The following is a 27,719-nucleotide window of genomic DNA, read 5'->3' as shown; positions in this document are numbered from 1 at the left end:
TGTTATTTCATCAGTTTCAGACATCAAACTCTGGATTTAAACACATCTGAAAGCCTTTTTACATCTGAAAGGCATTTACCGAGTATGAGTTTTAAATGAGTTGTCTTTATCAACAGACTTAAAAAACTCAAGTATTTCAGATGCAGAGTATCTTCCTGAAGGGTCTCTTGAAAGCATCTTTTTGATTATGGGTACCTGGAAAAAGAAATTAAATGTCAATAAATTATTTTTTATGAGTAAATAAACTAACTGAAATAATGTATTAAAATCCCATGCCTTTACTGGAAATTGTTTGGTGAAGCTCTCTGGAAGTTGACCTTCTCTAACATCATGCCATACCTGAAATTCATAAAAGAGAACAGTTTCAGTATGTTTTCATTGATTATATTTTGCATCTCACTTTATGACCCATATAATTTACTCAAGTAATTAGGAAAATATAGATCTACAAAAAAAGGTAAATCTTCAAAAAGAAAATCATGCTAAACAGTTTGAAAGTTTTTTCCATTTAGTTGTACTTTGTTTTGTTTTTTTATGGTCTTTTCATCAACTATTGTCCCTTTTTAAGCTTAAAAGCTTCATACTCTGCAATGATGTGTTTGTTTTAGCAATCCTCTCTATTTCAGAACCTTCATCCTTCTTTCCTTAATTTAAAAGTAGTGGGCTTATATCCTCTTACCACAATTAAAAAAAAAAAAAAAAAAAAAAAAGGCAAGACGACTAAATTTCCTACTTTGGATGTTACTATTTGCAAGCCAAGCAGGTGTGCTTCCTCCCTTTTACCTTGTTCAGTACCACACACTTACTTCTGTGTCACTGCAGAAAATGCTACATGGAGTTCAAAGCAACTAACATACAGAGAATTTCTAATTACATGCCCAGGTAACAACTATTTTTTCCACATGACGTAGCTTTCTGGGTAAACAGAGCAGTCCACATCATTCACCTTGCTGTTAACTAATGTAATATGTGCGTGAAAAAGATGACAATCATATTGTTGCATACTTAGCTGTGCATCCTCAATCAGTACCTAGTCTGATGGATGTTATAGCATGGCTTAGCAAGCCCTTATAACCAGTATCCAGTAAAACAACAGCTCCCATGAACTTCAAGCTTTTTCCTTACTCTTCAGCAGTAGCTTTAGGCTTGTGACCCTACCTGCCAGTGATTGTCAGCTGAACCAGTTACTCAGCTCATAATCAACTTCACTTTTGCGTGATGTTCTTTCAGCAGGGCTTGCCAGCACCATACAACAGAGTTTATCAAGCTCCATTAAGTGAAATTATTTTCTAAGCTGATGGAGCAGTTGAAGACCATCCTAGGACTTTTCCATCCACTTGACTTCCCCAGCTGGCTACAGACACAAGATTTTTATGCCTTAAGGAAACAAGACTAAATAATTGGTCTTGCCCTTTTGACTGTAAACACCATGGGACTGTGGACACATTTGCACAGTCAGCTGTGAGCAGCAACAAGATGTCTCAGAAACTACTACACAGTAGCTAAACAGCCAAGTTGAACCTGCGAGATGTGCAGACACATTGATATGGTTTTCTCATATTGGCAAAAGGACCAAGCTAACTGTTCAAGAGTTTCTGGGTCCAACCATGTACATATATCTTACCATCACTTTAGACAAGATACTCAGCAGGTACATTGCTGTCCTACAAATACATAGGTTTGAGCATATGAGTAGTTACACTAATAATGTGCAAAGTACCAAGAAAAAGTGAAGATACATAAAAGGTGCATTTTCAAAAAAAGCTTAAGTAACACTGGTTTTCTTTTTGAAATAACATCTTTTTCAATTAAAGCTACATATTCCAAATTGGTTTTGTTTTCATTTTGAAAAAAATGCAAGTGTTTTTACTTGATAGAAACTTTGTTCTTGCTCCACTATGCAGTGAAGACGAGAGTGTGGCAGAGACAAAACTCTCCCATTCATAATTTTTCTAAAATTAGAAAAATATTCCCTTCAAACACTGATCAAACAAAAAGATTTATCAGAAACTTGAAACCCTTTTTGCTAGACATCATTCTTGAGCATGCTCGGGCTTTAATGTGTATGTCAGTGACATAAGTGAAATAAAACAACTAATGTTTCTTTATTTCAGTTATTACATTTCAGCTGAGGTGTGAGGACTCACAGGCCTTACAGAAATGAATTGATGGGAAAATGTAAATAGAGACAGTACTCTAGATATAGATTCCTTCTAGCATGCAATCAGCATGTGATACCAGCAGCAAGGCAAAACAATAAGACTTGAAGTTTTTTAAATTTAAAGATTACATACCTTAATTTTCTCATGACCACTGAATGCCGAAAGAATTTCAAACCAAATTAATCCCAGTGCATAAATATCTACTTCCTTTCCATATCTGTCCCCGAACTACAAAGATGAGAACAAGAACAACAGAGGTGTCAAATCCAACTAGACAACACTTCCTAAAACAAAATTTGAAGTCAGTAGAAGTTTCCACCCCAAGGCTACAGGACTAGCCCTACTTGATCTTCTTAGTAGTCATTAACCCTTTCTGCTGCAGACCTGTTAAATAGTGACTATTATGTCACGTTAAGCACATTGAAATTAAGACTTTTACAGACCTATACAGATAAGGCATGCCAATATCTCTGTCACAAATAATGAAACAAATAGAAGAACTCAAATGCCACAGTTAACAGAGGTCCCAAATTCAAATTGGAATACCTGGCTGGCAGCCTGGTTTTGCTTGAGCATTCCTTACAGTGCAGTGTCAGACCCCACAGGTCAGCATAGCGAAATAAAATCACGCTTGCAGACAGCTTTCTCCAGAATACAGTTATCCTCATATACAATCATACAAGGGAACTTTAGGCAACTTGGTTTAGTACTGAAATTAGGATTGAGCACATCCAATGCTAAGTTTATAATGCAAATCCAGTTACAGAGACACTAATACAGCAGGATGTTTACCTGTTCTGGTGCCATATATGATTTTGTTCCTCTGTTCTCAGTCAGAGTCCCATACGCCACAGAAGTCACAAGACCAAAGTCACCTATTTTTATTTTATCTTCATGGGATATGAATATATTCTGAGGCTATATTAAAAAAAAAATAATCACCATATGACCTAGGTTTATTGTCAAGCATAATGAGCCACAGAAGTGCTCCCCATAAAATTTGATAATTAGCATTAAGGAACTGATGGGGTGGGAAACAGAAGAAAGTTCAATTAATTTTTAAAAACACAAACTAAATTTAAAGTAGCACATGCCACAGTAACTGCAACTTTTTTTTTCCACTCAGTCGTAACCATATCATTCTTTAATGCTCTTCAGATACATTGTGCATGTAACATTTCATATCCGGAAGTGCTTTTTAGTCTTCAGTCCTAGCCCTGGGATTTGATACACTTGGGCAAAGCATTTAGGCTCACATGGAATTCCACTCAAATCATGGTTTCTCCTAAGCACAGCAGGATTATCTGTATGAAGTCAATTGTAGAGTTAGGACTTATTATAGGCATCTCACAGTCTCAGATTTAAGTTTCCATTGAACATCCCATTTTTAAATTTGACAAACTCATAAGCAACTAAAAATAGAATTTTATATATGCTTGGATGAAATTTGCCAAAGAAGATAAAGAAACCACATTTCCAAATGTTATTAAACCAAAACCAAATAGCCTCATGCAATCTTTTACTCAAAGAGGCCAGGACAGACTTAATATTTAACAGGAAGAGATCTTTGTGTCAAGAATGCCCAATGTAGTTCTTCGGTTCAAGTTTGACCATGTCCACACACATTTAATACAGTACCTATACCTGGCTACGCTATTTGAAGACTACATTCATACCAGGCACTAATGGGATTCATCTCGGCTTGAACCTATCCTGCAGCTTTGATTCTAGGGCATGGAGATCTCAGATGGCCAAGCATCTAAGTTCAGATGCAGATCAAAGATCAAAGTGGGGAGAAAAGTTCCTAAATTCAAATGCAGACAGGCAACTTAGCAATAGGACTTGGAAGCAGGTTACAGCCAGGTGCCATGGATAAGTGACTGGGGCAGCAGATTCATATGAATAGGGAAAAGTAGGAGATTGAGCTGAGATGAAAATAAAGTCAGACTGAAGGAGCAAGCAAATACAAAGCACATAGAGTAGGAAGAGCTAAGAATTAATGGGTGAGGAGAGAAAGGTTGTTTGGCGTCTTCTCCCAGGCATCTGGGGAAAATAGTGAGTGTATATTTGTGGTTCATTTCAGTATTGTAGCAATAAGCCTGATAGAAAAGCTCTAGAAGATATGAAGATTCTATGAGTGGGCAGTGAATGTGATCTGGAACTACACTGTGAACACAAAATGCAAAAGATTTCAATTTCTGGTTCAAGAAGTCCATAAACTTCACGTTACTGGAAACCTTGAGAGGAAGAGAGTATGCATCAAGGACAGCATCACTGTATCACCTCTCAGCTCTAATACACTCTAGGTGTTTGGAATTAGCCACAATAGAAGGAGAACAGCATCCTAGATTGACATTTAATGTGACCCACTACAGCCGTTTTTAGGACCACCACCATACTAATGACTTTTTCACAAAGCGAGTGATTTAAAACTCTGTAAGCAACATTATGGCTGGCATATGAAGCTCTGAAGGCTTGCAACTTTGTCCTTTATAATCTTCATATTGAAATAAAATCTTTCCATGATTGTGCACTTATAGAGACTGAAATTCTATCAAAAAAGTAGCATTCAAATATTTGTATGCATACATGATACAAGAGCAACTAGAGTATGTCATTATCAAACACAGCAATGTATTAGGATAGATAAACTATCCCTTTACAGTATGGCAAGAGCAAACTTCCTAGACTCAACTTTTCACTTTCTTGCTTTTAATTATTTTATCAAGTAAAGTTAGTATTTCTTCTTCCAATAAGCAGTCTTGTAACACATAGTACACTGAAAATGCCTGTTAACTCATGACTGCTGATTTTTTAACTGCTGCATTCCGAGATCCTCCAGTTTACCTTCTGATTTTAGGATGAAATGCAGCCAGTTGCTGAAAAACAAATAATCACTAGCAATATCAAAAGAGGCACACTACTAGAGTACATAAATTGTTCTTGTCTTTGTTTAGTCTGTTAACATTTTCTGAAATTCCAATAAGTACTACTTTTATCTATTTTTTTTTTAATTACCTATCCTACTTACCTTGAGGTCTCGATGAATTAACTCTTTAGAATGAATATATTTCACTCCTTTCAGTATTTGTAAAAATTTGTTTTGTGCCATCTCATGATACTTTCGGTCTAGTCTATTCTTTTCAATCCAGTTTTCCAATGGCCCTTGTTCACATAATTCCATTTGGATGAAAAGACAGGTAATTTCTTTGTTTGACTTCTGCCTGCAAAAGAAAATTATAGACCATATTGAAATTGGCAAGATACAATGCCTCCCAAGCCATCAATGATTCTAAGGTTCTTTAAAAAAACTTTTTGTTAGTTATTATTTTTGGAGTTCCCCAAAACAAAGTCTGCAAGACTAATTTCTTCTAGATATAAATAAATAGAACTGCAGACCAAAGAACCCCTGCTGAGTTGCTACATACTCCTGGAATATTCCTATGTTTTGCTTGCTTCCTTGTTCACACTGAAAGTTTTCTGAGTGCCCTAATTTTGCTCCCCTCATATCTAGAAGCATGTCCTATACAGGAAGAAATAGCACTGTCCTTGGCTCCCATCTCACCCTCTAGGAACTGCTGCAAGTCCCTGGCAGGTATTCTCTATTCCGCTCAACAAAGACAGCATTAGCCTTCCTATCCTATCCAGTATGATTACATCCTTTCAAACTCTGTCCCTTCAAGAAGGTACTGCAGTGACCATCTTTGACATCAATCTGTGAGTTAGAGAAACCCTTCTGAAAGCTGGAAATCTAGATGAAATATATTCACCCACCTGACAGCCTCACACTTTCCAAAAGAGTTCTCTCACCATCAGCCCATAGGATAGGCTGAGGCTGGAGATGGTGAGGGGAAGGACAATATGAAGAGCAGGCGGCACCACTTTTTCCTACTTGCACTGTGTGATCAGAGTGCCTTGCAATAAAGCCGCCTGAGGCACTGAAAGAGCAAGCATTAAGTGGCTCAGGACATTCTGTAGCCTTGAGGTCAGGGCACTAAGTGGAATTCCAGGCTGGGACTTCAGCTTTTAGGACTTTTTTGTGTCTTTTACCCAATAACTGCTCAATTTAAAATGCATAAGTGATATTGAGACTCCAACATAGTAACGGTTGGGTTTTGGCACAAGGCTTTTTTTCCCCCCATTTTATTCCTCATTTACTGAGCACACTGGACAGATACCATACCAGCCATAATTTTGAATCCATTAATATTTTATAGATCTAGGTAAGTGTGGCAACATATCTGAAGGGTATGAATTTACAGCTAGGGAAAAAAGCTTACCACAGAAGTTTTGAAAAGTTAATAACCTAACTTATGAGTAAAACTCTCACCACTATCTTCCCAGAAGTCTTCGTGTTGAAAGACTACCTCTAAATGAAAGAGAATTTAATTTTGTTTTTCTGTTCTCAACAGCCAAAACTGCTTCAGGCATCACAGTTAAAATACTAACTTAGAGAAATAATTAAATCTATGAGAGCTACTGGCTGGCCAGTACTTAAAAAAATGAAACTTCTGATCAGGAATTTGGCAACCAACTGACAGACAATTTTTTAGTTTCTGTTGTTAATTCTAGCCCCAAATTTTGAGTTCTGCACTCTTGCACTCCTCTATAGATTCAGCAAGTTCTATGTATTAAGAGAGAGGAGCAAGATAAAATTACATAATGTATCTTATCCATCAAGGAAAAGAAGATATAAATATATACAATTATATACAACCTGCTGCTGAAAAGTACTGTGCCTTTTTTTCCTAACAGCAAGTGTGTAAGTATGTGTATGCATTTATATTTGTATAATGATTTATAACCAATCATCAGCCTTTTTTTTCACAACACAAAACTCACTATGGCAAACAAGTTTGTGAGTGCAAACTACTATCTTGTAGTTACCTTGAGTCTGAATAAGTTACATGGTCATACCCTTTCCAGCTACAATAATACCGCACTATGTTTTCGTGGTCAAGTCTTGCAAGTTCTTTTACTTCACGCTTTACATTCCTATTTGGAGGGGGGGGGGGGGGGGGGGGGGGAGAAAAAAAAAGAAACAAATGGCATTTCCCTATAAAAATGTAATATTAAAGTTAAATAAAAGACATGATATCAAGTAGCAGTATACAGTTTTACATTAGTTTAGAAAAAGAAGATAATATTCTCCTTCATACAAGTTCAAAGTTGTAGTTACAAATTCTGTGGGTTTTCTTTCATCTGCTCAGTTATTCAAAGTGCAAAAAATGTTTTAACCATATTAGAAATGAAAGCCGCACTCAAAAAAAGCTGAAAAAAGCAGATAGTTGCAATGTGTAATTATATTAGGTAGTCAAACAGAATGTAGCAAACACCCATGTTTTCTCTTCACCTCTATGAAGTTTGTTTACATATACAGAAGTCCATGTAAATACTCATGAAGAACTATTACTAAATTTGGCCTGTACTTGCAACATCGGCTAGCAAAGTAAGTTCAAACCCATCAGCAGACCAGCAGTCTTTATTTGAAGAACCAGTAGAATGCTTTCTAGTATAGTTCTCAGGATTACAATACAAATGAACATAACATATATTTGTGAAGAACACAAGAATTTGAAGGGCAGTTACACAATGTAAGGGACAAGTATCTCCAACAACTTGAAACTTTTTCAACAGATTACCTAAAAGAAATTCCAGTTTTTCACCTGCTGATAAAATACTCTACTAGGTACAGGTTACAGAAAAATACTTTAAAAAAAAAATTAAGCTTATCATTCTCTGTTGAGATTTATAAAGGACAAGTAACATAGTGTGAGAATAATGACTACATGGGTCATATATAAAGCATTTCCCAATTACAAACCACAAAATGTGTTACTTTCATTTTTCTCTATTTTCCCTAATTATAGTCATTATGCATTACTGATATGTAAATTTTCCATGTAACCTGTCAAAAGGAACAGTGCTGCTTTCACTGTTTTATTAATCATCAAGTTTTCTTCAAACACATTCTGCAACATTAATAACCAGAGCACTAGTGTGTTCAGGGAAAGTAGAACTTAACAAATATACTTTTTTACAGTTGCATCTGAAATTATTCCAGTGCATGCAAAATTTAACAAAGTCGCATGCCATTTTCAGCTTCACTTAGAAATAAAGGAAACAGTTTACCAGAAAGAATGTACAATTAATAATGAAAATTGCTTAAGTGCTCCAAGGATTATTAAAGAGACAAAACAAAGTACTAAAATCTTGATTAAGTTTGTCCTAAAATAAAAACCAGAAGTAAATATACAGTACGTACTCTGTGAATTGAACTCGTTTGACTGCATAGGTTCTCTCATCAAGCTTTCCTGTTGCTTTGAAAACATTCCCAAAACCACCTTCACCAATAGGCTCTATGTTTTTAAAACTCTCAAGAAATCTTAAAAAAAAAAAAAAATAAATAAAAATATATATATAACTTAAGTATACTTAACATTAAATTTATAAGATATAAAAATGATCCTGACAGATCTACTACATCTGCTGAAATACCATTCTACAGGGATCACTCAAAACCTATACAGGTCTAAATCATAGTCTTGAATATTAAAAAACACAAGGGAAACTGATCCTTGAAAGCATGTAGGGTAATTACCCTCACATCTTCTCACAAATGACTTTTGGTTGTAAGCATTAAAAATATCATTGCATGTCAGTTGCTATACTATATTTGGAATTTCCAGGAAAAAAAAAAAGTATCTCAAATACCAATTTTCTTAGAAAGTTATTTTTACAACAGTGTTTTCCCACATTCTATTATAAATAAACAAACAAATCTAGACCACCACATATTGTAATTGCCATACAGATCTTATTAAAAAAAAATTTTTTTAAAAAAATCCTTCTTACCTTTTATTCACTGTGTATGGACTTTCATTCTCCTCACTGGTATTTGTGTCCAAATCTGGCAAACTTTCATCTAAATCTGACATCTTTTTCTCCTCTTCCTTGTTTCTTGCATTATCAAAATTAGCTGCCAATTTTCTTTAACAAGGATAAAAGCAAAACTTATAATGAGCCATTTTTCTAACATGTGACAAGCGAAATATACCTCCCAATAGTGGCATTTCTTTGCTAGATATAGAAACATTAAAGTGGTTTGCAATATAGTTTATGGGAGATTGCACCCTAGAAATAAAGACATACCTTTTGGATTTCAGGGTAGAACTTTGTGCGTCTCTCTACATGAAAAAGAGAAAAAAAGCTAACTGAGACATCCTGAATATTTTCACTCTACTTAGTTTAAAATATGTCTGAGAATGTAACTAGGAATTGTCTATAAATTATAAACATATAAATCATAAACAAGGTAATGTTTATAATTGTAAACAATGTAATAAGAATGAAGCCACATCTTAGCTTAAAATTTTTCACATGTGCTATGTATGACATCATCCTTCTTCCCACAGAAAAATATGAGCTCAGTGTGATCCCCTTTCTTGAGAGTACTGCCCATTTAGTCAACAGTACATAAAGTGGGTCCACACTAATGGTAACAGTAAGAAAGTACTGAATATTCGTAGTAAAAATGCACATGTGTTTTCTAGTGATTAGTGGATAAAGGAACAAACTGGTGCTACACTCTGACAGGAAGCTTGCTCTATTCAGGGTCTAAAATGTAATTATGAGGAAGACCATTTTCATACTATACCTGAGAAGGTGAAGGCTTTTCGCATACTGCCATGTCTTTCATTTTTTCTACTAACTTTGCAGCTGAGTCTTCAAAGGAAACACTGCTGTTATTGAAAAATAGTAGACTACTTTTAGGTGAAAGTAACACAATCAAATAAATAAATTAAATGACTAAATAAATAAATAAATAAAATTATGGCCACAAGAAAAACAGAAGCATAAAAAAACCCATAGTTTTTAAAAGCAAAACCTGAAAAAGCATTAACAATCATGACTGATTTGAACTACAAAACTTTATGCTGGAAAGCTAATAAAAAAACCCAACTTTTTGTAATATAGTCCTCTATTTCTATGATATGATGCCATGATATCTAGATGTCTATATGATATATTTTCTATTATATCCTTAAATTAAATAGGTTAAATACATATGTTTATTTCAAGGCAGTGCAGCCACCTCTAGCACTGTACTTATCAGCTTTCTTTACAATCGCACAAAGAACATAAAGAGGTGGTAGTGGCACTACAGTCAAATTAACTGCTGGACACAAAAGGCTTGATCTAGGCTTCCCAAATCACAAATGAAACTTTATGTGTGTTCATTTTCTTTTGCTAAGCAAATTTTCCCTTTGGTGGAAAGGAAGATTTATGGAGAAGAAAAATCTAAAAAAAAAAAACAAAAAAAAAAAACAGAGAAGAAAGCAGAATGTGGAGCACAGGAAAGTACTGAAACTGAATTATACTGAGTTCACAAAAGTGTCACAATAGGAAAGTGAGTATTAAAAATGGCAAGAATTAACACTACTGAATGAGGTAGTTTATTCTGTTTCCATTACAGTAAAAATGCTTCTGAAAGAACTACTCATGGCAAAATCTAAATATATTAGAAAGCTCTAAAATTATTACAAGCTAACCCATAAGGACTCAAATAAAATTGCACAAGTACAACAAATTTTGCTCTGAAATCTAAGAAATAGAAGCTTAAATTAAATGGCTTTATACTGCAAAACACACCATGACAGATTTTATTTAGAAATAGATCACATGACCCTTTAAGATCAGTAAATACATTTTGTTTCACATTATCAGTGAACTCAACTTACTCCAAGTCAGACTGAGTTGGCACTCGAGGGGAATTACTATGTTCAGTAAATGTAGAATTTCCATTAGATTCTTCTCTTCCCATCTGAAAAAAGAAAAAATAAGAATGGTTAACAATATCACATAAAAAAAATCCCTAGTGCAATAGATGCCATTCAAAGAGCGGGGAGGGAAGATTACAAGGTCCTAAGTGGAAGTTGTTAACTGCACTGAACATTCAAAGCCCTACAGAAGAAAGGCATCTGCCTAACTCCATCCAAAGGAGTGAAATACAGGGCTGTGTCACAGTGAGCGTTTTCCCTCTCATATTGAGACTATATAAACACATTTGCAGCAGAGTCTGAGATCTACTAAAAATCAGGATAAGACTTACAGTTACTAAAAGCAAATGCTTTCATTGTTTACTGCATATGCAATTGTCTGTGTGGAAAACAAGATATATGTAGGTTTTGGTTTATGTCATCAGCAGACTGAAAATCTTGAGACTGTACAAAAAGACATTCAATGTCTTCAGTGTGAAAACCCTGCGAAACCTGAATTACTAAACCGGGGTTGACTACAAAAATGAATCCTAAATACTTAGTAGAGGTTCTTCCCCCAGTTTTTTCTTTCCCCCTATATCATAAGAACATAAATGTAACATTAAAAGCAGCACCTATGATTGTTATAGACCATAACCTGACAAAAATTAAAAAAACTTAATGGTTTATGTTTCAATGACAGCCAACAAACAAAACACATTTTTTTTAATTCAGGAGTAATGGGCCTTTACTACTTTTTGCTAGTTACATTTTGTGTGTTACACAGACATGTCTTGGAATTAATAAAAATTAAAACCAAAGCAAAACAACCCACCCCAAATTTAGAATAATTGCTACAGAGGTTCTGCTCGAGGTACTAGATTTCAGACTTTGATGAAAATGCAAATACCCATGAGCTTGCAACACAGGAAAATATTAAGGAAGGATCCTAGAGCTATAAGAGGCCATTAATTACATGCTTAACTTAAAAACAACAATAAAAGAAGCATGTAAAATTCACAGTAAACAGCCAAATAATGAAAAAAGTACTTAAAGTAAAAAAGGTTTCTTTCCTCCTCCATACTGCCTTCCTTCCCTTTAAACTACATTTAAGTTAGCTCACATGTGCTGTTCTGTGCATTTCAGAAGCGGGTTTAGATCACTATTAGAATTCAATAATTTTTTGCATGTATGGAAATATGATCACTAACGTGAAGACAATAGCTCTGCTCTCCAGAGGATGGTCCTAGCAATTGCTTCACTAGGCTCTGCCTTGGAATACTACAGGAGGCAAGTCCGGTTGAATCTCACTCCTGCTTTTGTTTTTCTCACATTTCACAATAGATTTTTCATCCAACACAAGGCAGTAAGAGATTTATGTTCATAGCCAGTCAGCCCAACAACACATAGGAGACAACTGCTATATTAGAGTAGTCAAGATTCAGAAATTTTTAAGATACGTGCATCCTTGAATGACAAGGTATCAGACCATATTCTGAAATACACAGACATCTCAACTGTGAGATTTTTTTAATCCAGCAGTTGAATATAGAAACACAACATAAATTTTACCAACAGAATCGTGTAGCCAAACCAACCCACCAAAATATGGATTGTTTCCCTCTTAAGTGAAATCCATGGAATATGCTTTTAAATACAATGAGGAAATCCGTTCAGAGATTAAAGATACAAGAATTAAACTTCTGTCTTAAGGCTAAGTATAGCACATACTGTTAGAGTCCCTTGCTTATATAGCTTCTCAAGCGCTTGTTTCGCAGCAGCTTGTTTTGCAGCAGCTATAGAAGTTCCAGTGCCACTTCCATACACATAACCACTAACTGTACAGCTACAAGAAAACCTGTAAAATACAACAGGAAATAAAGTCTTATATCCCATATGACAAGTCTTAATTTAATGATTTTAAACACTACAGTCAATTGACATTATAGAATGGAAATCTGAAATATACATCTTCAGGACAGAAGATGTATACATATAAACATATGTATATGTATATACATATACATTTAATCTAATTAATAATGGTAGGTAACTAATTTGACATGCCTTCAAGATAACCAATTTTCAGAGAGTGAATATTTAGCACTTTTTAAGGTGGAACTCCTCAAAGCATCATATCGTATGCACCCACAATCATAAATTATCTGCAATTTAGGTTTTAAAATGGCTGATTTTTCAGGGGAAGAGAGGAGAAGTTTTCCAGCAGACATTGTCAAGAGAGTTAAAATATCTTCATCATCCCTCAGCTCTCATTAACTGAAACATTTCTACAACTCACTGACTGCAATGCATACAGGAGACACAAACAGGCTCTCCTTGGCACTTGATTCCTAGGGGTCTGCAAAATACATGCCGAGAGGTCCACAAAGGTGCCAGAGCTACAACCAAGATAACGGACAATTTGTCAACACTGACTACCATTTTGTCATCATGCCATCTCTCCTCCCAGCTAAACAAACTCAGTCCTCTTAGCCTCTCCTCCTATGCCGTATCCTCCAACTCTTTAACCACCTTAATGGCCCTCCACTGGATTCTCTCCAGATTACCTCCAAATTTTTATTGTATTTCTAAAGATTCATCTAACACTACTCAGGGTAACTAATGGTAGGGTTAGTAAACACCAGAAGTATTAAAAGCAAGTACAAAGACAAAGCACATCTTACATGGGAGCATGGGCTTCTCCAGTACATTTTGTGTTAGGGTAATCAACTATTTGCAGCGTCCTTTGTGAATACACATTCAGTTGGCTGACATAGTCATTGGCTGGTACAGGTAATAAGGTCGTTTGAGTTGTCATTAATTCTGAAGCTTGCATGTTTGAAGGGCTCTCTGGCTATAAGACAAACAAAACAGGTAACTTAAAAACTTAAGCTTAATAAACAGATTAAGATAAGCAGGGCACAAGATCTAATATAGCTGTAAGGTTTGTCAGCATTTAAAAATATTTTTAAGAAATCCCAAGTTTGCACTAACAGAGTCCCCTGTGGCAGAGGACAGTCAGCCCAACCTAGATTTATTACATTTTGAACTTCCAAAGAAATGTAAGTCCAGTTTTCCAAGTACTGCACCAATGTCTAACAACCTCTCACCATGTCTCCTCTCACCTCTTTTAAGAAAAGACAGGGAACGAGCTGTGAAATGTCTCATTAAAAAAAAAAAAAAAAAGTGAGTGCTGCCTTCTGAATTTTCTGACATTTCTGAATACCCTGATCAGAGAAAAGAAAAGGGATGGCAGCATTAGAAACCCTTCTAAAATAAAGAAAACAATGATACTATATTGGCTACTTTTAGAGATTCATCTTCAACCTTTACTAGCAAAAATAAAAAATAATAAAAAAAATTAAATCCTACAGTTTACTCACCTGTTTCTCAATCATTTCCCAGGTTTTTTTTGCTGCTACTGCTTTTGCTTCCTTCTTATTTTTACCAGTGCCTGTACCATATTCTACATCATTTATTTTAACCACAACTGTGAACCTGCAATGAAGAAAACTTTTCTAAAACATTGTTACATTTTGTCTCATGTATACTTAATAACCTTCTCAGATTCAACTTTATTTTTATTATCTACAAAGCACTATAAGTTAACTGTGGAGGTATTTGAGTATTAATGTGTTTTTATTATATCTAACTCCTGATTATGATAACTCTTTAGTAGAAATATTTTTAAATGCTTCTTCACTAGTCACAAATGCATGTACTTTATTAGTTCTAACAGTATTTTTAAATGCTTAACTGCTTTTTAAAAGCAAAATTATTTAAATTTTTAAAAGCAAAAGAATGCATAAGGTCAACATTGTTACAGGCAAGGTTGTGAAACTCTAACACCAGGACACAAAAAACCAACCAAACAAAAAAGTCCTTCCCTTCCACACAGAACCACTGATCCCTTACGACTCCGTTGCACAACTGTGGACGCACTGCTTCCCATACTGCAACTCCGTGAGTCAGAACATGGAACTGACACAGCTCAGGACTGACTGTACTGGGTCTGGCTGCGACGGAGTTAACTTTCTTCATACCAGCTGGTATGGTGCTATGTTGTGGATTTGGGACTAAAACAGTGTTGATAATACAACGTTTTACCTATTGCTGAGCAGTGTTTGCACAGCATCACAGTCTTTTCTTTTTCCCCACTCTAGCCTCCCAGCAAGTAGGCTGGGAGTGTGTGAGAAGTTGGGAAAGGACACAACCAGGGCAGCTGGCCAGAGCGATATTCCATGACACATGGCATTGCGCTCAGCAATGAAAGCAGGGGGAAGAAGGAGGAAGACAGGACATTTGGGGTTATAACATTTGTCTTCGCAAGTAACTATTACACATGATGAAGCCCTGCTTTCCTGAAAATGGCTAAACGTCTGTCTGCCGATGGGAAGGAGTGAATTCCTTATTTTGCTTCGATTGCACATACAGCTTTGCCTCACTTATTAAACCGTCTTTTTCTCAATCCACAAGTTTTTCTGCCTCTCACCCTTCTGATTCTCTCCCCCATCCCACTGAGGGAAAGTGAGTGAGTGGCTGGCTGGGGGTTTCGCTGCCACCTGGGGTCAGCCCACCACAGTGACCTAATAACGAATGGTTGGTTTTCAGCCAAATCAGTTCTTACCCAGATCCGACTTGTCCTGTAACTGCAAAATCCCTAATGTTTCTGCTGCTGCCTTTGCGCAAAAGGCAACAAAGCAGAAAACAACAACTAGATTTCTGCTTTTGACAGCAGCACAGATTTGTGTCATGTTAACGTGACCATTATTATAACATCTGGGTACGTCTGTACTTCAGATTACAACAGAGTATATAAATACACAAGCTCACAATCAACAAGATAGACTGACACAAAGAAACAGCCTAGGTATACCACCACGAGTTTCTCTCTGGGATGATTTGTCTCAAATACTGGAATGACTTCAGGAATTCACTTTTTTCAGTATTCCAACTTCACTCTCCACTTCCCTTTAATGAAATGTTTGGGTGGAAAACAATGCAGATGCAGAATAGTGCTTGCAGTCATTGCGTGAGCAAGCCTTAATGAGATATCTTAAGGAGATAAACAGTATGACAAGGCACACCAGTGTGCCACATACTCTACACATTGGAAACAGCATACAAAAAAGAAAAAAAAAGCATGAAAGATCGTTCTTTGGGAAAGGGTTTGTTAGCCAACCCATATCTAAGCTCTGAATACTACATACTTTCAGCTATGACTTTGCATCCAAATTTCACCATTTAAGCATCCTGAGGAAATCTGCAGTCTGAGTCCCAATGACCCATGAGTTAATTACCTGAGTTGAGGATTATCTGAATGAGCGTTACATGAGTTGGTCCCAAATGTACAGTCACGCTTATCCACCATGTTAATAAGCACTGTCCAGACTTGACAGGTTTAGGCAGCACTGGCCTGATTGTCCACACGCTGCGTTCCCAGCCCAAGAAAGCTTGCTGCTCGGGACTGAGCCAGCCTGTGCTCTCTCAACCTTCTTACATTGTGTTCAGCACCGACCCTGACAGACATTGCAGCGGAAGCAGCTACAGCACCAAACCCAGGATAGGAGGGGAGGAGATGGCAGGAGGTGTCTCTGCATCGTGCCTCAGACAACTGCAGGAGGACTTATGAGGTGGGACACAGCACAGAAGAGTTAGGGAGCCAGCTCAGGACCAGCAGTAGCCAATGTATCCCATTAGCAGACAGAGCACTGGGAAAGAGCACCACAACGGCACCAAAGGAGGTTTACAGCATTCATCACTGTAGCCAGACACTGTACATTGTACTCCTTGGAAGAGCCCAAGTTACCCAGGATTTTCCCAGATACCACTGTCACACCTCACATCACTTACAGATCCAAGAAAATGGTTTGAATTATATTTGTGAATGTAGCAGAGCACACAGAAAAAAATTTAAAAGCACAATAAATGGGATAAACGAATAAATTTGAAATGTGTATAAATTCTGTTACTCCCATGCCATCACTTTTGAAGCATGAAGATGTAGCTGTGTGACCACAGCTGTGGCCATTACTGCAGTAAGGGTTACTTTTTTGAACTATGTGAGCTGCATGGGGAAAAAATTAAGATAACTGATTAACACTTGAGACCCAGCTAATACTTATTAATTTATTCTGGGACTACGGTCAGGTCCAAGAATAAGTCAGCACAGACAATGCTGGCTGGCAACATGGAAGACATTAAAAGAAACATACTAATCATTAGCATAAGGCTTGCCTTCATGCAAACAAGCAAAAATAATTAAAAAAAAATCACCCAAGGAAACATCATAGATCTTGAGTATCTATGATCTCTGGCAAGAGAAAAAAAATTAGGAAACCACCATGCTTGTGTTAAAAAATAAAGCATATTCCATCACTTGTAATTGTCTCAAAAAGTAAAAGCAAAACAGGTTAAGCAAAAGACTCTTCTCTTGTAACAGGTGTTCAAAAATTAACTACACATAAAACATGCTGGTACCCAAACAATTAATATACACCCAACCTTTATGGTTAGAAATTAACAACATAAGTCACAAATAATTTCTACATTTTGTAAACCTAAATAAAAATCAAAGCACTCAAGTTAGCATAGATCATAAACTGAAATACTTGCTGCAACCCACCCCATCTCCTGAGAGATTTCATGGCAGATGCCGAGCGTACTTACAATATAGTTACCAGTAACAGGTGTATTGCTGTTGCTTTCCAAAAAAGGGCCATGAACTCTGCAATAAGTTTTCTCCTCAAACTCTATCACATGACATCCTCCCCACCCACCTACCACTCAATTTACGGTTTCAACCAGTTCTCCTGCCACATACACACTTTCATCAAATTCACTTTTACAATTGCAAGCCTTAGCCAGTTCATTCATTGCAGGAAGAATCTTGATGTTTATTGACATGCATAGTGAACTTACTCAGGATCATGAGATGGGCCAGTCATCCTGACATTGGCATAAACCAGTGTCAGTTTCTGCTTTTGACAGTAAGTGTTGATCTTCTCCATACACTCACGTTCCATTTTGACACAATCTCAAAAGGGTTCTGCAAAGCAACATTCAAAGATAGGTCTGTGCCTCCAAGCATGGTATAGAGACAGCCCCTAATCCTGGCAGACCACTGCTGTGACAGAAAACCGGTGCCGGTAACATGAAGTTCACAGAAAACTAATTCTAATTTCTAACTCAAGCGTTGATCTGCAACTGTTTTTGAAGACTCCTTGCTTGGAATAACAGATTTAGAAAGCAAAGCAGAGAATTTAGTGATTAGAGAAGATTTCCTGGCAGATTTCTTGGCAGGAAAAGGCCGAATCATTCACCGAACCCTGTGAAGAAAAAAAAAATCAGTAACGTTTCTACGGACAGAATTAGAGTCCATTCCTTCAGAGGGGAACCAAGAGGCATTTTAACACGTCCTTTCAAACCGCGAAGACCGGGAGGCTCAGCCACACGTACCGCGATGAATCCAGGCTCCCGGCCGCGGAGCAGCCGGCAGGCAGGCGGCCGCTGAGCGCCTCTACAGCCGGGGTGCGGGCAGCCTGCCTCGGCGGGACCGGACGGCTCCCCTGCCCTCCCCGGGCCGTGACCTCCGAGCCGCGGCAGACGCCCCAGGACCCCGGGCAGCCGGCGCGGCGCAGCACGGCGGCGCGTCCGGCGGCCGAGGACGGCCCCAGTTTCGTTTCCGCAGCACCGCCCGCCCCGCCTGGAGGCGAAACCGAAAGGGCGGGAAGGGGCCCCGGATGTGGTGGGGCGGGCGGCGGCCGCCGCCGAGCTCCGGTCCTGCGGGCGCGGGCCGCGCGGGGACGAGAGCCCCCGCAGAGGGGGTGGCCGCCCCGGTCCCTCCCGGGCCGCAGGGAGCCGGCTCTGCCCGCCGCACGCCGTCGGGCTCTGCCGCCTCAGCCTCGCCCGACGCTGCTCAGCTTCGCGGCAGCGAGGGCTGCGAGGCAAGCGAGCCGCTCCTCCAGGGCTAGTGGTACGACCCCAGCGGCATTTTTCCCTGACTAGCTGTTACCTTTTTCCGTTACAAATGATACAAGGCAGCTACAGGAACCAGGTACTATGTAGAGCTCGTGTATAAGGGCAGCGGAGGGCAGTGACACACCCAGCTTTTCCCAAATACATCCCAGTAAGCCCCTTTCCCTCTCTGACTAGCTGGTCAACACTCGCATCCCTTACAAAGTGTCACACAGTTAACTACAGCTCCCTATGTTCCTGGTGTTCCTATCGGTATCTGCGAGAGACTGAAAGAGTTAGTGTCTCAAACATTGTGGTGGGGCAAGTTCTGCTTAAAGACAAACCCTGCACAGCAAGGAACCAAGGTGAAAAGCCCATCAGCTCAGACATCAGCAACAGGAGGGGGAGGGCGTGCTGGGGGGGGGGGGCCGCAGCTCCCTGTTCCGATACAAAGATCAAACAATGGCCACATCTGCAGGGAAGGAGAAGTTACTCCACAAACCACCCCCAGGCCCCAAAGGCCCACAAACCGCTCATTCGCCTGACGAGTTCGGGTGCCGGCCCGAAGGAGGAGCAAGGATGATAAAAGGACACAAACTGAAGCCCCAGGTGCACCAGAACTGGACCCCTTGGCTGACTGAACCAACGCTGGACCCAGGACTGGTGAAATCTTTCTCTCTTCCTTCTTCTCTTGTTCCTTTTCCTTTTCCACAATCCCCACACCTCAACCCTTTAAGACATAAAACCATTGACCAAGTCTGGGACTAAGAGTGGATCCAGCCACCCCAGGCCCTTCTCTGAGGAAGAGTCTAGAAAGCAAGGGGGTCTGCTGTGAACCAACGGGAGGGATCTCCTTATTACCTGAATTGATGTATATGGTTACCCTGGGCTACGCGGTTTACGGAAGTAGTCTTATGCCAATTCCTGTTGTGAGAAACCCTGCCACCTACTACCACGCCTCCCCAGTTCCGTTTGCTTCTGTCACAAATAAAATCTTTAACTGATCGTTTGGTGTCATTTCACCTTAATTTAGCCCGAGGGAATTTCAAATTAAACATGACTCCCTGGTCTGTCTAGTCTGGGTCATGACAGTATCCCACCACTCTGCAATACAATGGTCTCAACCTCAGCAGCTTCCCAAAGAAATTAATTCCAAACCATAGTTAGGGCATGTAACAAAAAGTATTTCCTTTTATACATTTTGAATTTTCAATTCAGTTGCTATCCTTTTGGTTGGATATTATTTTATTGTATTGTATTATTTTATTGCATACCGTTTTACTGCAATCTCTCTCTGTAAGTTTTTCCTCAGCCCTTAAACACCTTCTCCACCCTTCCAATTCTACATCTGTAGGAATTCTTTAATGAGGTGATCAGTAAGCACAAGCCATTCCAAATGAAGCTGTACCACTAATGTAAATTAAGGGGGGGGAAGTCAACATACTTTTTTACATGGTGCTTCACCACGTTCCTCCTGTATTGAAAAGAGCTGATTTTACAAAGGTGGTCTTCCACTTTTTAGAGATCAAGCCAAACTGCACATACTGCACTTAGAAAAGTTAAAAAGAAAAAAAGTGTAACTTAAGCATTTTTCCTTCCAGTCTGGATTGTCTGCATTTATCAGAACTGAATACTGTTAGTCAATCCACTCAGCCTGGTCAGCTCTACTTAAATTTCTCACAGTTCTGTTTTGGTCTCAGCCAGCAAATAACTTTCTCCAACACAAGAGCAATTTCCTATCTCTCATTGTTTATCCCTTCTTTAAACTTAAAGTATGTTATGGGTATCACTGAACATTAAGGCACTTGACAGTAAATCTCTTACTGGGATAAAGAAAAAAAAGATCGGCCACCAAATAAATACATTCTGAAAAAGCAGGAAAGAAAACAAAAGCAGAAAACAAAATAATAAAAGCAGGAAAGAAAATAAATCTCCAAGATTAGTTTCCAGAGGCTGTATCTAAGGTATGGAGCAGATGTGTTCCACTGTGTGCACTCAACATCTACTCCTGATCACCCAGATACATAACCTGTTGGTCTGTGCTTTGATTCCCACCCCCACCCCCTGCAAGATGTCTCTCTGGTAGAAACCAGACAGCTGTAGAGGAGAGCAGGAAAACAGCAGTAAGCTTTAGGTCTCATCCTTACTATAAGGAAATGACTTGGGCACCCACCAGCACCCAGGAAGCACACCTGCCTCCCATAGCACTGCCACAACCAGCAAGGAACGCATTCAGATGCTAGTGGGGATGCAGAGAAAAACAGAGAGTTCACAATGCTAAACTTGTAAGTATCATCATCTCATAGAAAAAAAAAAGACAAACCATGGTATGAGTCACATAATTCACAAATTATTATTTCCATATGTATGGACAAAACAGGTTTTCTTTGCAAATGTTCATGACATTCTTTTAACTAAATTTAAACAGAAAGAGGGTAGATTTAGATTATATGTAAGGAAGCAGTTTTCCACTATGAGGGTGGTGAGGCACTGGAACAGGTTGTCCAGAGAGGCTGTGGATGCCCCACCCCTGGAAGTGTTCAAGGCCAGGCTGGATGGGGCTTTGAGCAACCTCATCTCTAGTGGAAGTTGTCCCTGCCCATAGGGGACAAACAGGTTGGAACTAGATGATCTTCAAGGTCCCTTCCAACCCAAACCATTCTATGAGTCTATGATTACTCCTTGTTAAAAACCCACCTAATGCAGTTCCATAATTCTATGTATGGACCTCATTTAAAGATACCAAAATGGCATTCTTACATTATCACTTCTAGAATGTGCAATACACCTCATGTTTCAACTTGGCTCCTACTTAGCTTTCTGACCACTGTCTTTTCCCAGCTCTGAGCTTCTGTGAGGCATTTCTAGCCTCTAGTGAGCCTGCATAAAGAACAATGAGAAAGTACTGTGCATATCTGAAAGCATAAGATTGCACACAGATCACGCATGCTGAAATGCTGATAGACAAAGCTGTCACGAGTGGCTTTGGTAACTGTGGGGTTCATACAAATACAGCATGGCAAATGGCTGTCTGAAGTTAAACAACCTTGCAGTGACTTTTACAAGTATACATGAAAGCATGTTTTACAACTGCAGTCCTACTCCGAAGTGAATGTGAGTTTTCCACACACAGTCAGTTAATGAGAAAAATGAAAATAAGTAAGTTTAAAAATAATTATAATCCATGCTTTAACTGCTTCAATTCTGTATCTGAAAGCTTCTATTAAAGATGTATCTCTTATAAAATCTTTTGTTTTCCAATTATGACCTCTTTGACCAACTGTCAAAGAAAGCACAAAGATTACTCCTAGGTAAATGTACCTTTTCTGAAAGGCACACATTTCATAGGATCCACTGGTCACTGACTGGAACACTGGGCTGTCTGAAACAGATGCCGTCTTCTTAAGCGGAGAGAATCCTAGAAATTCAGCTATTTTTAATCACTCTTCTGTGCAAATTCTGAAAAACAGTAATTCAGTAGAGGCACATGAGACCTGCATGCCTAACACCTTTTTGTTTTATCAAATGAAAGTAGCACATTTTATTACAGTCAACTACAGCAATTTTATTAAAACTCCTATTTCCCTAACTACAGGATCCTTAGCCATATCCGTTTCTTCTCAGAATCCCTCCCTCTCCCTAAATTCCTGCGTTCCGTAGTTTCACTTGTCATACACCAAGCTCTTTGGCACGATTTTTCTGGCCCGATGTGTGACCCGACATCTTTTATCAGACAAGGAGATTGCTATCAAACGTGCAGTTTTCAGAACGTGAAAGTGGCCTGGGGTGAACGTCCAGTTTCTCTGGCAAGATACAAAGTTTCCTCCAGCTTTGTGAATTGCGTTTAATAAATTAGCGTCTCAACACGTCGTGCCCGCACGCCGAACTAAACCCATTCCGCTGCCTGTACCTCCTGCTCCCCCTCCGCGCCGCTCCCTCTCACCAACGCCTCTTCAGGGCGCGCTCCGGACTACAAACCCACGGACTTCGGCATCGTCGGGCGCCGCGCAGCGACACCTCGAAGGGAGCTTACCGGTGACCTTTTGTACGGCTGATAGCGGGCTGCATCAGTGACGGCAGCCGCGGTCATGACAGCGACAAGGCAGAGAGCCCCGGGGACGGCACGCGGAGCGGAGCGGAGCGGAGCTGCCGCCACCGCCGCCGCCGGGAGGAGGGAGCGGGGGCGGGGGCGAGGCAGCCGCCGGCAGCGGGCGGGGAAGGCGCGGGGCCGCCGCCCAGCCGTTCCCGGGTGGGAGCGCTGCGAGGGGAAATCCTTTCACGGTGAAGCTGTCCCCTGGCAGCACGTCGACAGGTCTTTTCAGATCAGATACCAGCTCTCGGCTGCCTCACCCAGAGAGCATTCCTTAACAGAGAAAGGGGAAAAAAACCCAAACAAGACCAACCCACCAAAACCCAAACCCAAACCAACCAAGCGACGACAAACCGCAGGCGCGGCCCCACCCACCCTCACTCACTTCCGGGTCCCCGTACCGCCGCTTCCCACACGGACCGCCCCCGCCCCGCCCCGCCTCAGACAGGTGCCGCCGTCTCCTCCACGCCTCAGCAGCGGCGTCCGCCACGGCTCCCCTTCCCCTCGCGTACCGCACCCCGGCCCACGGCCCGCACGGCAAGAGACGCGCAGGGCACTGCGGCTGCCGGGCAACGGGAGCTCCCCCCGCGGCCCTCCTGCAGTACGAGCACCCCCCGGGGACCCGGGCGGGGTCGTCTCACAGCCGCACCCCAGGGCCCCGCGGGATTCCCACACCCCCCCCCCTCCCCTCTTCCGGCGGGCGCCCCGGGGCGCGCTGGGCTCCACCCGCAGCCCAGCACGCGCCACGCGCCGGGGGTGGGGGGGACGCGGCGGCCGCTCCTCCCCCCGCACCGAGCGACCGCCCCGCGCCGCGGGCCGCCTCGCGGGCGAGGCCCCCCCCCCCCCGGGCGGCGGCGAGGGGCGGGGCAGGGGCGGCTCTGGCGGCGGATGGGGCGCTCACCTCCGCCCTCGCGGCTCGGCCGTTAGAGCGGGGCGGCTCTCGCGAGAGGCGGCGCCATGGGGGCGCACGGCGTCAAGGCGGTGTTCTTCGACTTGGACAACACGCTGGTCGACACTGCGGCGGCCGGGCGGCGCGCCATCGAGGAGGTACTGCCCGTGTCCCCTCCCGGTCCGGCGGCCGCGCGTCTCCCGCTCCCCTCCCCGCCGGCCGCGGTGCCGCCTGAGCGGCACCGACGCGCAGCCGGAGGCCCCTCGGGGGCCGTCAGCGGGAGGGGGGGGGGGGGGGGGGGGGGCGCGGCGCGGCGCCAGGCTCCGTGCCTGTAGCGCCCTGATGAGGGGCCTCTTGTCTGTTGAAGGTGATCAGTGCCCTGCAGTCAAAGCACCACTACGGCGAGGGGGAAGCCCGCGTGATCTGCGATAAGGTCCAGGCCAAGCTTCTCAAGGAGTGTCACGATCCCGCCAAGATGTGCATCACCGACCTGCGGATTTCGCACTGGGAGGAGGCGATCCAAGAGACGATCGGGGGGGAGGTGAACCGAAACCTGGCCGCCGAGTGCTATTTCCTGTGGAAAACGACCCGCCTCCAGCACCTCACCCTGGCCGAGGACACGCGGGGCATGCTCACCGAGCTGCGGAAGAGGGTCCGCTTGCTGCTCTTGACGAACGGCGACAAACAGACGCAGAGGGAGAAGATCGAAGCGTGCGCCTGCCAGCCCTACTTCGATGCCATCGTTGTGGGAGGAGAGCAGAAAGAGGAGAAACCGGCGCCATCCATATTTCATTACTGTTGCGATCTCCTGGGGGTGCAGCCCTCAGAGTGCGTTATGGTTGGTGACTCTCTAGATACAGATATTCAAGGAGGCCTGAATGCTGGCTTGAAAGCAACTGTCTGGTTAAACAAAGCAATGACTACCCCGGTAGATACCTCCCCAGTACCTCATTATATTATTTCTTCTGTTCTGGATCTTCCAGCAGTTTTGCAGAAGATGGAGCACAAAATTAATGCTAACTTAGGAACTGACCGTATGGCTAGTAGTAATGGAGCACATTGATGGTTCCGGCGTACTACGATCAGAGACGCGCTGAGCTGTTAGGTGACTCACACTCTTTTAAAAAATTTGATCCTAGGATTTTGAACTCGTGTTACGGTATGCTTTCTTAAACAGCAGGTGGATGAATAAGAGCAGCTGTCAGTGAAAACAGGATAGAAACAAAGAATTAGATTAATTTGAAAGATGCAAGTGCGGTTAATTTAAAACAACTGCCTCTGTCCGGAAATTATTTTGACAGACTGTGGCTGACGTCTATCTGTCTCTGACCTAAGTTGCCAAGTCTCTTGTTTTTATAGTGGAAAAGAAACTTTGAATGTTTTGATCTTTCACATGCTTTGCTAACTTGTAAGTTTAGCAGAAGCTTCAGTTCAAACCTTGTTTGCAGTGTGTAAAAGGAGGTGAGAAAGAGAGTTTGGTACAATCTGGTAAATCTTCGCAATTGATCTGCAGTTTATCTCAGGAACTGGAGTGAATTTTGCTATTTCTAAAACCAGAATTTACTGACAGAATTTATTATGTACCAGACCATTAGAAAATGCTCTACCTTTGATCTTTTTTCAAGGTTTCAAGGTTTAGAATTTTTTTCAGACTTTGCAGTGACTTTTCTTTTATGGAATCTGTACCTCTTGCCAAAAGTACTTAAATGTACAAGAAAAATTTTCATTTGTATAGGGGACCAGTTATCAGAGGGACTTGATGGATAAGTTTTTACTTTATATTATCTTGGTGCTTATGCAGATATGCAGTATACTTGTAATTCAGATTATGATTTTTGTTGGAATTGTAATCGATAAAACAGGGATATTTTCAATGGTCTTACTGTACTGTCAAACTCTTTAAAAGCTAATATTATTGTTCTGTCTGATTTTATTACTGAATTTTGATCAGACTTTTTGGAGAAACTGTTGTTGGTCTTGCTCAGGTGTATGACTACTCAGATTCAACTGCAGGATCAGTGCTTTTTTTGACTGTTTTAATGACACTGCTATACAATCCCTCCTTACTCCAGTTTCTACATGTATTTCATGTCATTTACTCTGGAGAAAATATGAGCTAGTTGTTTGTAAATGGCTTTCACGACTCTCTTCCAGGAAATTGGAAAATTATGTCATATGTATTACGGTACTGTGTACAACTTTATAGTGTATATGTGCTATTTCCACTAGATGTGGGAGATGACTCTGAAACACCAAGATTTCTCTTTCCCAGATCATTATCTTAATTAACTTTTCTGTACTTCATATTCTTACATATAATGGGGAAGTATTCACATATTAAATGGAAATGTAATCACTTGTTGGAAAACCTGTGTTTTTCAAAACCTATTTGCTATATTTACATTGGGTTGAATATCTGACCATGTATGAGCAATCAAATTTTGTATTTTAGAATAAATCCATGACAAATCTTTTGAGAATGGGGATACTGAGGTGCTGGCAGAGGAGTGTCTGGCATGTGGGCAGCAAGAAAAGATCAGCAAAAAGTACAGAAACCTACCAGGAAATGGGTGTGTAGAAGGAATCGTATATAGTATATAGGAATCCTATATCCTATATAAGAAAGGTTCCTTTGTTTAACTTGACATGAATTTACGTTGATGTAGTTAAGTCTTGCATAGGATGACAGGTTCAGTTTAGAGGTGGCTGTTACTGATGTGAGTTAAATTATTTGGCAAAGAGTTGAGGTTGCAGCAAAATGTTGCTCCTACGTTATGTGGGGACAGTGACAGGGTGGGGGAAATACTCATTAAAGTTTGAACCCCTTTCTTCCAATTGTCCCTTAAAAAAGATAAAGCAGTCCAGGTTCTTCATGTTATCTAGCCAAGACCTTTGTGGCATCAGGATCAATGAAGAGAACAGAGGCAGGCCCCTCCTGTACCTTTAAGGAAATGGGCATATGCTAGAAATGATCCGATTAATTACAGTGGTATAGTAAGTTGCCACGTGTAACGTGAGCCAGTGGGACCGACTTGACACACCTTTGTTACTGAAATAAGAGGCCTAAGTTAAGGTTTTATTTTGCATTTGGAAGAGCAAGAAAATGGTCACTATTTTAGCTGATGAGCAAAGCTTTGCTAATAACATTCCTTAAAACCAGGGATTGAGAGAAAAATAATAAAGATCATTGAGCCCCTGAGGAATATTGTGTAAAAATAGAAATGTATCCAAAAGGTTAGATGGGTCCCTGAAAAGATGATGTATTTGAAGTCATCAGTTTTAACCATACTGTCTGATGGAAAAGGAACAACTTTGCTCACAACAGCATCCCAAAGGAGCCGCAGTATAACTCTGCATTGTTTGCACAGCATCAGGGTAATAGAACTTGGGTCAGAATGAGGATTCTGATAAAACTGAGATTTAAAATAACAAATAGTAATAATTCACAATTCTGTCCGTGACCTTGAAGTATCTATATATGCCAGGTTACTATTTTTTAATATAAGTTGAGGCTCATATTCTCTTGCTGCTGCATCGTGCTGAAGTGGGATGCTGAGCCTGCTTATTGTATAAAGGTTCTCTTGTTTTAGAAGAGACTGCTCTTTGTTTTGCACATGACCAGCAGTTTTCTTAAATATATGAATCTATGAAAAACCACTGTAACTGAACACTCAGGTGATAGTGTGGTCTGTAGAGGCCACATCCAAGTATATTTTTTCTATTGCTGAGTACTGTACCAGGCTGGATGTGATGACCAGTGTCCAGATAGGGCAATAGTGTTACGATGTTTCTGTAAAATAAGAAGAAACAATAGAAGGGATTTCTCTACCTAGGGGTTGTCTTAGAAGCAGTTACCCAATAAG

At 40.7% G+C, this 27,719-nt stretch overlaps 2 protein-coding genes across 8 annotated transcripts; one reads left to right on the top strand and one right to left on the bottom strand.

Annotated features, from left to right (window-relative positions):
* Positions 1-75: 75 nt before the first annotated feature.
* EIF2AK2 (eukaryotic translation initiation factor 2 alpha kinase 2) lies at positions 76-23,349 on the bottom strand. Of its 7 annotated transcripts, none has more exons than XM_049831420.1 (17): positions 22,788-23,347; positions 22,199-22,336; positions 17,843-17,969; positions 14,305-14,419; positions 13,606-13,775; positions 12,653-12,779; positions 10,904-10,986; positions 9,820-9,904; positions 9,315-9,349; positions 9,018-9,152; positions 8,428-8,547; positions 7,050-7,157; positions 5,194-5,386; positions 2,955-3,080; positions 2,295-2,390; positions 277-339; positions 76-195 (listed from the first exon to the last, which is right to left on the bottom strand). In XM_049831420.1, exons 3-17 carry the CDS (start codon positions 17,944-17,946, stop codon positions 76-78), a joined length of 1,680 nt encoding a protein of 559 aa, XP_049687377.1. In that variant the 5' UTR covers positions 17,947-17,969; positions 22,199-22,336; positions 22,788-23,347. The 7 variants fall into 7 exon arrangements, with proteins under 7 accessions (XP_049687377.1, XP_049687375.1, XP_049687376.1 ...); XM_049831418.1 differs by having other exon boundaries at positions 22,911-23,347; XM_049831419.1 differs by having other exon boundaries at positions 17,843-18,249; positions 22,199-23,347.
* Positions 23,350-23,838: 489 nt separating this feature from the next.
* On the top strand, positions 23,839-26,224 carry NANP (N-acetylneuraminic acid phosphatase). The gene is made up of 2 exons (XM_049831432.1): positions 23,839-24,014; positions 24,224-26,224. The coding sequence occupies exons 1-2, from the start codon at positions 23,925-23,927 to the stop codon at positions 24,917-24,919; spliced, it is 786 nt and encodes a 261-aa protein (XP_049687389.1). The 5' UTR covers positions 23,839-23,924; the 3' UTR covers positions 24,920-26,224.
* Positions 26,225-27,719: the final 1,495 nt, after the last annotated feature.

Source organism: Accipiter gentilis, chromosome 28, assembly GCF_929443795.1.
Source record: "Accipiter gentilis chromosome 28, bAccGen1.1, whole genome shotgun sequence".
Classification (NCBI taxonomy): domain Eukaryota; kingdom Metazoa; phylum Chordata; class Aves; order Accipitriformes; family Accipitridae; genus Astur; species Astur gentilis.
This window is presented reverse-complemented; position numbering and strand designations above follow the sequence as displayed.